Source organism: Gastrolobium bilobum, unplaced genomic scaffold (assembly GCF_033153095.1).
Source record: "Gastrolobium bilobum isolate Gb01-03AN ecotype WA unplaced genomic scaffold, APGP_CSIRO_Gbil_v1 utg17055, whole genome shotgun sequence".
NCBI lineage: Eukaryota > Viridiplantae > Streptophyta > Magnoliopsida > Fabales > Fabaceae > Gastrolobium > Gastrolobium bilobum.
The window spans coordinates 554999-568345 of NW_026899394.1; the positions used below are offsets into that span (position 1 = coordinate 554999).

Here is a 13347-nt window from a genome sequence, read left to right on the forward strand (position 1 = left end):
TTGCCCCCTTTTAAATTGATGTATCAATTTGTCATACTTTTTAAATTATATATTAATCTTCCTTTGTTCAATCAAAGTTGACTAAACAGGCCTTGCAATAAAGTCAAATTATATATGGAGTGTGATTATGCTCGTTGTTTGATATTTATTCGAATAAATAACGCATTAGACTAACCAAATAAGAAAAGAAAAAGAAAATTAATATCATATTTTCGATAATATTAAAGAAAGAAAAAGAAAACTCAATATCATATCAGGATAATATGCAAAGAAAAAGAAAAAGAATCAATATTATTATTATTATTGATAATAAATTTGTTATTTATAAATTTATAGGAGTTTTGAAATATCACCATATATATAACCATATAAATATTATTAATTAAATAAATATTGATTTTTCTTTTTCCCTCCTTAGTTGGTACAGGAGAAATTTTTATTTGTCCGGGAATCTCGATTTTCAAAAATATGATTTTTGCATTCAGTTTACGATAATATCTGAAAATTTAAAATTTAGAAAAATTCAATTTCCCGGGAATCTATCAAAATCTCGCATACCAAACGTCCCTTATTAGGGTTTTATCACAGAATGAGAAGAGTACTCTCCTCATCGTCAAAACAAAACTACATGTTCCCTTACATTACCAAACCCATATGTACCAGTTACAATGGCTGATAGTATTCCGGAAGATAAATCCTCCGCGTAGATCATAAAAGCATTGGAAAATGTATGGCAGTGTGCAAATCATGGAACTTTTTGATCAAAAGCCACCACTTCTTATCCTCGTATCAATCGCACACTCCTCTTCCTTGTCCGGCCCTCAGATGGTGTGCTTCGTCTATGCTCCCCGCAAAATATCGAATACTCGTATCTACCTGCATTATCTGATTTTGCTTTAGATGAAGATTACGAATTTGTGGGCGCTGTCAAGGGCCTCGTTTGCCTCTCTTCCTACGACCCTAGATTTCATTCCCACTTGAACTTCATCCTCTTTAACCCTCTGACTCGGAGAAGCCTCCGACTCCCAATCTCCAAAACATTGCGTGGATCATGCAGAAGAAAACTCTGGTTTGGTTTGGGGTATGGATTTGGGTTTGATTCCAAGAAGAATGATTTCAAGGTGGTACATATGGGTTACAGCAGTACTGGCGGCTTCAATGTTCCTCCTAAGGTGGAGTTGTTTTCCCTCAACGAAGGTGCTTGGAGGGTTCTTATTAATAATAATACTCCATTCGACCAAGATTTATTTCGTTTCGCGGATAAGCGTCGTGGGCAACAATTATTTTTCCACGACAGTGTGCATTGGCTTGTATGCCAACCAATATTCAGTAGTCCAAAAAATTACCACATAGTGATGTTCAATGTGGTGGAGGAGAAGTTCAACAAGACGGAGCTTCCACAAGTTTTGGCTAGGTCCTCCAGGAACTTGGAGATTACTGTGATCGATGGTTGCCTCTCGCTTATAGATTATCCTCCCAATGTTATACAGCCTGGAGATACTAATATATGGATGAAGAGAGAGGAGTCATGGAGCAAAATTTACAGTTTTTCTTTATTTGAGGGAAATATTGGAAACCTATTGGGACAAAGCATGAACTCTCAAGTTTTAGTGCTTCCATTTTTCTGGTTTAATTCAGATAGAAATTTAACGTCATTGCATTCATATGATCTCAAGAGCCAATAGATGAGAGATCTTGGGGTCAAAAGTTCATTCATAGATTTATGTGCTTCTGACTTCACATACAGCTTGTTTATGCTTGACAAAGAAAGCTGTCCCGATGGTTGCTGTACTTTACTAATGCTTTCTTTATTGTAGTTTTGTATTCATTTGGTGGATTCAGATTTTTATTATTATTTACTGTTCTTTATACTGATGTGCAGTTTGGGTCTCATCAGACAAAGGAGAATCATCAGATGAAGGAGAATTACGGCGGAAGCTGAAAAGGCAGAAATTGATAGATGATTATTACCATTAAATGAGTTTTTTTTTTTTTTTTTTAGTGAAATCACTTGAATATATAAGTCTTTATTCTCCATAATGTTGGCCTGTTGCCTTTCACTTTTCTATATATTATATTTCTTGTAATCATATATTCATATTAGTATTTTTAAATCTCCCTAAAATGCTTGTTTATGTTCTTCTATCCTTCTAGAGATCTTCTGGATACAGAAACAGCTCCACAAGTGGGGTCCTGTGTTCTTTCTTTGCCTGTGGAGTTGTTTCAGATGATTCTGTACCTTCTATTGGCTTTCAACTGACTGTTGTTATGATAACATGGAAACTTTTACTAGTGCTAAAATGGCTTTTTCTGACAGATGAATCATTGTTATTATCATATCCTTGGTTTAAGTTCTTTGTAATTTCTGTAGCTCATCGTTGATGAGCTCAAATCATTCTCATTGAATTCATCTTTTTAGTTTATATTCTCAAGTACCTGCTGCTATAGTTGCAACGTCATCAGAAATCAAGTTATCTGTCATTCTGTTGTCTAGTATGATTAGTAAATTCTGCATTCATGTTCTGCATTATGCAGGCGATTTCATAAACCGCCCAAGTAATTATTAATTGAGGCGGTTTATAAAAAAGTCTCAAAATGTAATACAGAGGCGGTTATATGAACTGCCCTTGATTCCTTACCAGATTCTTGTCTTGCTAACTGAGGCGTTAATATCCGCCAGAGAGTACGCCTCTATTTATTTGTATGCGGTTGTACCAGCGCTTTCTTTTAACCGCCCTAGTTAGCGTCTCGACAGTGGTAACTGAGGCAGTTGCTGAACCGCCTAGCGTTTAAATCAAAGGCGATTAAAACCGCCTCAGTTTCCTTGTAGAACCGCCTCAATATAGCTGTTTTCTTGTAGTGATGTTTGAAGGAATATAAATATGTGGCTTTCTAACTGCATGGCTTACCAATGACTAAGTTTTTGAACTGTTCAGTGCTATTCTGGAGAAATTTCTTATGCATCCAGCTTAGTAGCTGCACCAAAGTAATGCAGAAACCAACTTAGAAATGGGGCAAAAAGTAAATTTTGAGTAAATTAAAACTTAAGTATGTTGATGCCATAGCTTTTATTTCCTCCATTGAATGAATTTATATATAAATTTTTGTGTATATAATAGATTATCTCATTATTTTATTCCACCATTTAAAAGTTATAAGTGAAAGCCCTTTGAATTTTCATGACAATTAACATTAAATCAAGGGACATGATCTGTTTACAAATTTTTTTTGCAATTACACTAATGTAGGACCGGTCGTACACTGTGTGATTAATGTAGGACCGGTCCTACATAGTGTAGTTTGTAAGAGTTTGTAAACAAAAAAGTTTGTAAATATAACCTGCCCCTTAAATCAATACGAAATTTGAAATTACTTTGTTGAGAAATTATGTAAAATGAGACAGGTTATTCTATCCTATGTTGCACCGACACGAGACACAACAAGCCGACACGTTAATTCTAAAAAAATGTTAGATTTCAACACGTTAGAATACGTTTTGATATTAAATAAAAATTTTAATATATATAATATGGGGCTCATTGGTGTCAAACCAAATCCTATCCGTTGATTTTTGCCGGTTATCATTTATTGAGAATTAATATTAATTAATAAGTTTGATTCACAATAAATGATTATCGTTGATTGACGGAAATCAACGGTTGGATTTGGTGTCAAATTTCAAAATTTGACACCAGTATCAAAGGATCATATCTCATATAATATAGTTTACATTTAATATATATAGTTGCTCATAATAAATCATATAATCATTCAAATATTCAAATTTTATAACTTAAATATAAAGAAAAAACAATTTTTTATGCCTTATTAATTTTTCAATTCAAATTTCATAACAGAAAATATTTGATTAATAAATTAATTTTTCATTGATTAATAAATGAATTTTTCATGATTAGTTAAAAATATAAAATAAAATAAAATTTGGATAAAAAAAAGTGTCAAAAAATATTGACCGCGTGTCGAAGTCACGTCTCGAAAATTTTTGACCCCGATTCGGAACGTGTTCGACACACTTTTTTTTTTCCAGAAGAGCATGTCCGTGCATCAGAGATTCTATTTTTTTTATTTTTTTTTCATGCGTATCTTCCTTATCACTCTCCAATATCATTACAGCATAATCTCAACTAAGATTTATATTTCTTTCTCTGTAAGTTAGGAGGTTATGTATTCTGCTATCAGTATAACTGTATAAGTATATTGTATCAGTGAGATTGGTAATCAGTTTTTCAGATGAAGGAAATGAATCTTTCGTTCTTGAGTTCCTAGGTTTCTGATAGCTTCTGAATAGAAAAACAAAAATAGCAATGGAATTAGAAATAATAGGAGAAAAAAGAAGAAGAATAGGATGGGAAATAGAGATGGAGATAACATCACTGGTAAGAGATGCCACATAAACAAGCCGCTGCATGTAGCAGCCAACCAAAGTAGCAAAAACAAATTGCAGCATAAGCATATTTGATTATTTTTCCTATATAATAGATCGTCTAGTTATTTAATTTCACTGTTTAAAAGTAATAAGTGAAAGCCACTGAATTTTATTATAACTTATATTATATACCGTAATGTTGATTTACAAATAATAAATCAAAGGCAAATTAAAAGGGTTTAGTTTTCTCATGTTATAGAAGATAAATTTATTTTCTACACACATATAAAATTGTGTGGGATCCATGTTTTTTCTTTTTATCTCTTCTCCTCACATGGGTCCATGTGAATCGCATACACTTTTATATTTATATCTCTTAGCTATAACCAAGCAAACACCGACACGCACATTTTTCAAAAAATGCACATTTTTCAAAAAAATGCGTGTCGGATACCGACAAGTTCCGACACTCGTCCGACACGCGGTCAACATTTTGGTACACGCGATCAACATTCCGACACACTTTTCCAACACGCAGTCAACGTTGCGACACATTTTCGACACGTTTTTTTTATTAAATAAATATAAAAAAATAATTGATAAATCACTTTTTTCTATTATGAAATTTGACATGAAAAATTAATAAGGTACAAAAAATTAGTTTTGTTTATATTTATATTATGAAATTTGAATATTTGATTGTTTATATGACTTATTATGGGCTGTTATATGTATTAAATATAAATTATATTATATATATTAAAAAATTTATTTAATATCAAAACGTGTCTCAACGTGTCGAAATATGACATTTTTAAGAATCAGTGTGTCGACGTGTCGTGTCTCGTGTTAGTGTCGGTGCATCATAGTCTATAACATGAGAAATATTAAACAAAATTAAAAACACTTCTTTTTAAGATAAAATAATTGATGTTGATTTACTCTGAATTATAATGTTTTTAAATGTAACATTAAAGTATTAAAAAGTTTATAAATTTCACTTCATTTCTATCTTTCCTTCCATCCATTTATGGCAGTTAACAAGAAAATAAGTTTAACATTGTGCACTTTAATGTTTTAGTCTATAGGAGTTTTTCTTACCATGCATGTACATTCTAATTTGCATCATGAAAAATAATTTACTTTCCCACTTATATAATTTTAAGGGACAGTTAGAAACTTGATTTTGTTGGTGATGAATAACTTACTGAATTCATTAACATTTAAGCATATGGGACGCGTTTCTTACTCTTAAACATGAAGCTGTCAAATAAGGGCTATTAATTAATGGTAATCAAAGCATTCATAAATCTTTATAGTTTAAACTCCCTTCACTTTCACTGAATGTAAAACCAAACAATTCATTCCTACTAGAGCTGATTTCTCCAAAAAAAATGTCATATTTTAGACCCACAATGACATATGACTCCAAAACCAACTTTGATGAACTTAGGTGGGTGATTAAAATACGTGAAACCCTTGATGAGGAGCTTGAGGATGATGGTGAATTCCCTGTATCCATCTTCAATGTTCCTAAGTCCCTTATGGTTTGTGATCCAGATTCTTATATACCTCAGCTTGTTGCCATTGGTCCTTACCATTATTGGCGTCAAGAGCTCCATGAGATGGAGAGATATAAACTTGCTGCAGCAAAAAGATTCCAAAAACAACTACAAAGCCTCAAGTTAGAACATCTTGTTGACCAATTGATAAGGTTAGAGCATAGGATTAGAGCATGCTATCACAAGTACTTAAATTTTAATGGGGAAACATTGGTGTGGATGATGGCTGTTGATGCCTCATTTTTGCTAGAGTTCCTTCAAATTTATATCATTCAAGATGGAACAATGATACCGGGAGTTTCTTCAAGAATGTCTCACCTTGTTGATTATGCAGGAAGGAAAATAGCTCATAATGCAATCTTGAAGGACATAATAATGCTTGAAAATCAAATCCCATTATTTGTGTTGAGAAAGATGTTGGAGTTCAAATTCTCATCACTAGAATTAACAGATGACATGCTGCTTTCAATGTTTATAGGATTGTTTAAAGAACTTTCGCCTTTCAAGGTTATAGAGGAGGACTATCCAGAGATTATTGTCTCAGAGTGTGCACATCTGTTAGATTTTTTGTATGATATGATTGTGCCTAAATTGGAAGAACAATCAGATCTAGTTGAATTAGAGGATCAACACAAAGATAAGGAAGACAATGAAAAATCATTCATGAACTATGCTAAGCAATTCCTATGTGAGGTTTGGAGGTTGCTTTCAAAATTGACTGCAGCATTAATAAGCGTAATGAAGAAGTTCCTACAATGTAAAGCCATGAAAGTTATCACTATGTTGCCTTGGACAATCATTTCTAACCTTCCAGGAGTAGGAATTATTAAGCAACCTGTTGAGTACTTATTTTTCTCTCAAGAAAAAGAAGCAACCAAAGCAGAAAATGGGAACTTAAGCTCAGATAATAGTATCAACAAAGAACCTTTAATGGAGGAAATCACTATTCCTTCAGTTACAGAACTCTCAAAATCTGGGGTTTGTTTCATGGCCACTAATGGAGACATATCATCTATTAGATTTGATGTAAAGACAATAACACTTTACCTTCCAACAATTGGTTTAGACATAAACACTGGAGTGTTCTTGAGAAATTTAGTTGCTTATGAAGCATCAAATGCATCAGGGCCATTGGTTTTCACCCGTTACACTGAATTGATGAATGGGATTATAGACTCTGAGGAAGATGCAAAGATTCTTAGGGAAAAAGGGGTTATTTTGAACCACTTAAAGAGTGATGAAGAGGTGGCTAATTTGTGGAATGGGATGAGCAAGTCCATTAAATTGACAAGAGTGCCGTTCTTGGATAAGGTCATTGAAGATGTTAACAAGCATTACAATGGTAGAATAAGTATCAAAGTTTGGAAATTCATTAAGCTTAATGTGTTTGCTTCATGGCAACTTCTGACATTCCTTGCTGCTATCTTTCTCTTGTTCTTGATGTCCTTGCAAGTCTTCTGTTCTTTCTATAAATGCAATCGCAAAAGACGTGTCAACTTGACTAGATGAATCACTTGAGGAATTATATTTTTGCTTTGCTCAATTTTTTAATACATTCTCTATTTTCTATTTTTTAGAGAAATAACAGCGAATTTTTTGGCATTGGAAAACTTATTTTACAAATAGAAAAAAGGGAAAATAAATAAACCAAAGCATTGGTTTTTTTTCTCTTATCCATTTCTTGAACTATAACATTGTTCCATAATTCATTCCTTCACAAATACAACACATGGCAAATGGCAAATGGCAAACAAAAGTTTCTATTACATTTGAGGGAGAGAAAATCAGGGAAAGAGAGTAATGCTCAACAAGAACCTTAACTATTACAACAGAATGGCAAATTACAAAGGAGGCTGAATGCATGTTGCAGGCCTCAATACATCATCTGAAGCAAATTTGTACACATGGTAGCAGCTTCTCTGTTTATTCAAATCAACCCATCAGACCCTCTCAGAAAACCCTGATTTTATAATGGACCAATTCAGTTACTTTCATCTACAACCATGACCTTCATTCACGTGAACTTTTATTCTGCTTGATCAAGGCATAGGCATCACTGTATATAGCCACAATGTTTGAGAAGACTGCCAGGACTATCATAATGACAGACAGAATCTTATCTGCTTTAGTTGCTATGTTGTAGCGGTCCCTGCATGGTTAAGAAGATGAGTTAATTAGTTAGTTAGCAGCAAAGGCATAAACAAAAAACCAATTATACAGCACAGCTACATGAATGGACATTAACCATCCCCAAATTCCTACATCATTTTCTTCCATTGCATTGTTGAGCTTTTTCAATTCCACATAATTTCTTTGTAAATACTAACTGCATATTTTACAGTTTGCTGTGTCAAGGATCCTGATTCCCCATTTCAGGGAACCGAATCCGATACTGAAAAAAAAAAAGAATTCAGTCATCAAACTCACCTAAGAGTGATGGCAGCAGGAAATATGAATCCTATACAGACTGCAGCGGTTGCTCCAGTGAACTGGAAAGCATCCCAAATGCTAGGTATGAAATTCGCTCCCAGGAAGATAACACCAATAAGAGCGATAGTGAGTGATGCAAATCTGAAGTTATCCAGAACCAAAGGCTTTGATTTAGAGAAGAAGAGACCATCTATATTGAGTCGCAATGGATAGAAGACAACTGGGAATACAAGCATGAGGTGTGCAGCATAGCTTAAACGAACAGCATCATTGAGCACAGAACCAAAAGGAATTCCAAGATTGGTATCAAAATTGGCAAGCACATCATCAAGAGTTCCTTCACCAAATAGGAGGAAACCAAAGAAGCTTATCATTAAGTACACTGAAGAGCATAGACCAAGTGCGGTGCGTACAACCCCTTGCATCTGTGAGGAGTCCTCAAGTTCATTATCTATGGTGTGAACTGCAGAAAAAAGAGTGCATAAATATCAATTCTTTTAAATTCACAAAATGCAACCATTCGACTCTATCCATACTGCAAACAGCTAGAGCCAGATAGCTAACTGTAATAATGTCATGCTCTCACAAAATAGAAATTTTTGCAACAATTACCCATGTTTACTGTTTAATAACACTTGGGGTTCTAAATTTCTAGTAACACTTCAAGCCACTCCAGTATAGGATAGTATAGGACAAAAAAGTTGTATCTTGCATTCGTAATGACGTAATCATAGAAAAAATAATGTGATCATTTGGATGAACAAATTTTTGCGTCACCTTGTTTGGATTATCAATACCTTCTTTTAAATTTTTTTTGGGCATGGACACGGGTGAGGCTTATGGAAAGAGTTGTCAGATTGCTTCAGACTACATTTTTCAAACAAATCAATAACTAACATATAGTTACACAAGTCTACTACACATAAAAACATCAAAACAAGTCTAACAAGAGAAATAAGCTTGACAAAAAGGTTTGAATAACTTGCATACCGTTGTAGTGGCAGATATAGGCAGTCACAAACACAGGAACTACAGTGAACAGTTTAAAGATTGATGTCACATCAGTAGCGACCGGGAAGAGTCGGGGCATATCAATGCCTCCACTTATAATCTTGACAATTGAGATTCCCACAGCAATGACAAGAAAAACAACTGCTAGTGCAACTGAAAGGGCAGATGTGAATCTCAATGAATCTGCAACCACAGAGCAAGTGTGTAAAACCTCCATGCATTTATAGTAAATGATGAAGCTAAATAGATCAAAATAAGACCTCTCTTATCACAACTAAAACACAAAAAAATCTAATGCTTAAGGTATATGCTGCAACTGAAATGCAAGATGGATGAGGGTTCAAAGCAAATTAATGATCTTAAAACTATAAAACATGTTAACCATGTCATGTCATCCAGATATCAAATTCGTAATATAGAATATATGGCAACTAACAACATACACTTTTCCAAGATTTTTTCTTTTTCTTTTTTCCTTCACTTAATCTCTACCATAAAATCTATTCTCAAAAAATGACCAAACTGATTAGCAGCAAAATTAAGGCTATTAACCTGCAATTCATGAGCATCTTGAGGCTTAATGGTAATTTAAATTGGCTCTAACGCTTTTCATACAAATACTCTGATGAATAAATTGGCGATAAAAGCTCTTGTCCCAATCCCTTGTTATCAATTGTGCAACCACATGTATCCCAGTCTTCTCAGTCATTTTTCAAACGCATAATCACACAACACAACTAACCAATTTTTCCTTTTAAATCTCAATTAAAGGAATAAGACTCACCAATTCGCTTAAAGCTTGCCAGGGGTGTAAATATAGCAAGTGTTGTAAATAGGACAATAAATGTCCTCCCCGTCCACCAGTGCACACCAAACCATCCTTCAAGGATACCAGAATGATGATCTCCAATTGCAGATGAAGATGTTCCAGAGAGCACATCACCTGCACAATGAACAATACAAAACTGAATTAGACAACGCTAGAGCTCTTGCTTCTAGAAATTGATGAGTAAAACCTAAACCTACGATAGATAACAATGAACATGCACCCAAATAAATTTAAGTACTGTACTTTAGAATGGTCATACCAATTATAATCATGTAAACAATCAGCACGCCAATGTTATTGATTATAACACATATCTGCACAAGAGCTTTTCCATATTTCCCAAAGGAATCTCCCATGAGACCAGCATAAGAAACAGATTTCCCTGCACGGGTAAACCTAATCAAAAGCTCAATTGACTTCTCTGTCAACAAAGCCATGAAGAGGATTGCGGCAAGGCCAGGCACCATCCCCAACTCTTTCAAGGTTGCAGGCAAGGCCATGATACCAGCACCAATAATTGTGGTGGCCAAGTTAAAAACAGCCCCAGAAAATGAAGCTCCATTGAAATCATCAAACCCAACATCACTCTCCTGACTTTTAGGCAACAAGGGTGCATTCTCATTAACAATTCCCTTGTTCTTTCGTGATTTCTTCCTCTCTGCCTTAGGTGCAAGACTGCCAATCGTCATTTTCAGGTTTCAAGTCTTTGTAAACTTCAAAGCAACCCAACAATTCTGGATAAAAATAAAACAAAAAAACAAAACTCACCCAGTTTTCAAATTGAATCAAAGATACAAACTTTTGAGTAATTAGTTCAGCTAAGTTCAATTCAATACCTGACAAAATCAAAATACCCCCAATTCCAGAAAAAAAAAAAAACTATTGGAGACCAACGATGTAGTTGAAGCACAGAATCCAAAAATTGAAAAGGAAACAACTTTCAAACTAGCAACACAGAATTTACAACCCCAAGAAAGTTTCAACAAGACCCAGTTGGTCAAATCAAGAATTGGAATCAGAACCAAAATCTGCTACTACAAATCAAACACCAAATTCAGCAATTCCTGAGAGATTTAGGATTATGTTTGAAGGAAGCAAACAAAAAACCAAAAAGATTTGAAGGGAGAAATTTAAGGTCAGGAATCTGGAACCAGAGACACCAAACCCCAAACCAAATGAAGAACCAGATAATAGAAACCTAAAAGCAGTTTTTTTTAGAGGTTGGTATCCAATAAGGTTGATTTATAGAAGGAACAAATAGAGAAAAATACACGCAATAATATTGACATTAATTAATATCAATATAATATTTGTAAAGCATACGTATTCTCTGAATCACGGGTTCAAATTGAAATTATCATATGGGGAAAGTTTCTCACGTATATGACAAAGACAAGTTACTTTAACTATGATGAGTTGACGACTGTCTGTTCGAAACAATTTGAAATTATTATAATATGTTTTGGGAAAGGTGTGTGTTATTTTAAATGATGTAAAATTGTGTCATTTTAAGAGAAAGAAAGAGATAGATAAAAAATGAGAGAGAGTTGACAAAAAAAATAAAGATGTGAGTCTCACCTCTTTGTGAGAGTAAAAGGATATAAACTGTGTCATTTAAAAGGATAAACACTTTTCACGTATGTTTTAATCTTCTCTTTTTAATTTAAAAAAAATGCCTTAGGAGTTTACATATTTATGTAATTAGGATTTCCACTTTATATTTTTTAGTTTTCTTTCAAACACATAAAAATGGGAAGGGCTTCTGATGACACCACATAACATATGAGGTACAGCTTAGATGGTGTTCTCAATAGAAAGCTAAAAACCACAAAACAAAATAAAGTTTAAAACTTAAAAGGGAAAAAAAAAACTATTTTATCTCAAAGTAGAAGATGATTCCAATTTCCACTTGTGCCCTAGAAAAGGCAAGTTGTGAAACGTGTTTATAAAAAGGAGAGAAAAATGAAAGATATTTTATGGTGGTTGGACTTATTGATAATAAAACAAAAATCTTATATAGAAAAAAGAATTTATTATAGGATTATCATAAAATTTTAAATCTTCCATGCACTGGCTCAGCAAAAACACGGTACCTTTTTTTGTATTTAAGAACACGGTACCTCTATTGAGAACACTATCACAAAATTGAAAAATTTTGTTTAAATAATTTTTGTATTTAAGAACACGGTACCTCAGCAAAAAAATATCTAATGTTATTTTAAATAATTTTATTTCATATTTATCAAAATGATATTATTTTAAAATTAAAAAATTAGAATGATAAAAATTATTATAAATTTGAAATAAATTAAAATCACAATTCGCTCCTAAATAATGTTATTTTGATAAACATCAGACAAAGTTATCTAAAATAACTTTAGAAAAAATGAAATATACATATATATAATTCTGCTAAAAAATCGCACGGGGAAGATTATACAATTTTTATAGTTTTGGTTTCGGTCTCAAAGAGTAGATATCTTAAAAATGAAGCATGCTCAATCCAATCCTATCTTGATTTTTTTTAAAAGAAAAATATAATATACGGCAATATTAATCTTGCAAACAGAGAGAGTCATTAATACAATTTTTATTTAATATTTCAGATTATATGAGACTTTTTTTTCTTGATACAAATGATATGATAGTTTTTTAAAAAAAAAAATATTAAATATTAATACATTTTTTATTTTCATATATTTCTTACCTATTCTCATATAATTTATTACAATAGATTAATTCCCAAAAAAAAAATTTTAAATTATTTATATGAGTTTTTCTCAAAGTATACAAATATATAATTATTCCTAAAATATCAAGTGATATTTTATCGTATGCAACTTACGTAAAGGGCATAGCATCCCATTTCCTATCCCTATCCAAATAAGTACCATGGCAAGAGTTGGGCAACCATTCCCACCACTGACAAATTTGACATTTTTTGTATTTTTAATATATGCAAAGGATCAGAGCAAATGACATGGATCGAGCCATTGAACAATCAACAAAATTGATTACAGTTCTCTTCAGACATAAATCCATTTTTTAATTTACAATTTTTTTTTGTATATTATGAAAATATAAATTTTCTTAAATTCAATGCAAAAAACAAAAAATTTAAGCTACAT

General features: G+C 32.8%; 2 protein-coding genes across 2 annotated transcripts; one reads left to right on the plus strand and one right to left on the minus strand.

The window, feature by feature from the left end:
- Nucleotides 1–5802: 5802 nt before the first annotated feature.
- On the plus strand, nt 5803–7458 carry LOC133290207 (putative UPF0481 protein At3g02645). Its single transcript, XM_061488266.1, has one exon. It carries the CDS (start codon nt 5803–5805, stop codon nt 7456–7458), a length of 1656 nt encoding a protein of 551 aa, XP_061344250.1.
- Nucleotides 7459–7612: 154 nt separating this feature from the next.
- Nucleotides 7613–11412, minus strand: LOC133290189 (amino acid transporter AVT6A-like). The gene is made up of 5 exons (XM_061488248.1): nt 10479–11412; nt 10175–10333; nt 9370–9573; nt 8377–8842; nt 7613–8098 (listed from the first exon to the last, which is right to left on the minus strand). Exons 1-5 carry the CDS (start codon nt 10906–10908, stop codon nt 7960–7962), a joined length of 1398 nt encoding a protein of 465 aa, XP_061344232.1. The 5' UTR covers nt 10909–11412; the 3' UTR covers nt 7613–7959.
- Between the last annotated feature and the right edge of the window lie 1935 nt (nt 11413–13347).

What these genes read in the sequence shown, in the direction of transcription:
- LOC133290189 (XM_061488248.1), bottom strand. Translation starts at nt 10,908, where the DNA reads ATGACGATTGGCAGTCTTGCACCTAAGGCAGAGAGGAAGAAATCACGA. An exon ending in TGTTTACATGATTATAATTG is followed by an intron (nt 10,334 to 10,478) that starts GTATGACCATTC and finishes TTCATTGTGCAG; the next exon opens with GTGATGTGCTCTCTGGAACA. An exon ending in CTATATCTGCCACTACAACG is followed by an intron (nt 8,843 to 9,369) that starts GTATGCAAGTTA and finishes TTTTTTCTGCAG; the next exon opens with TTCACACCATAGATAATGAA.
- LOC133290207 (XM_061488266.1), top strand. Translation starts at nt 5,803, where the DNA reads ATGACATATGACTCCAAAACCAACTTTGATGAACTTAGGTGGGTGATT.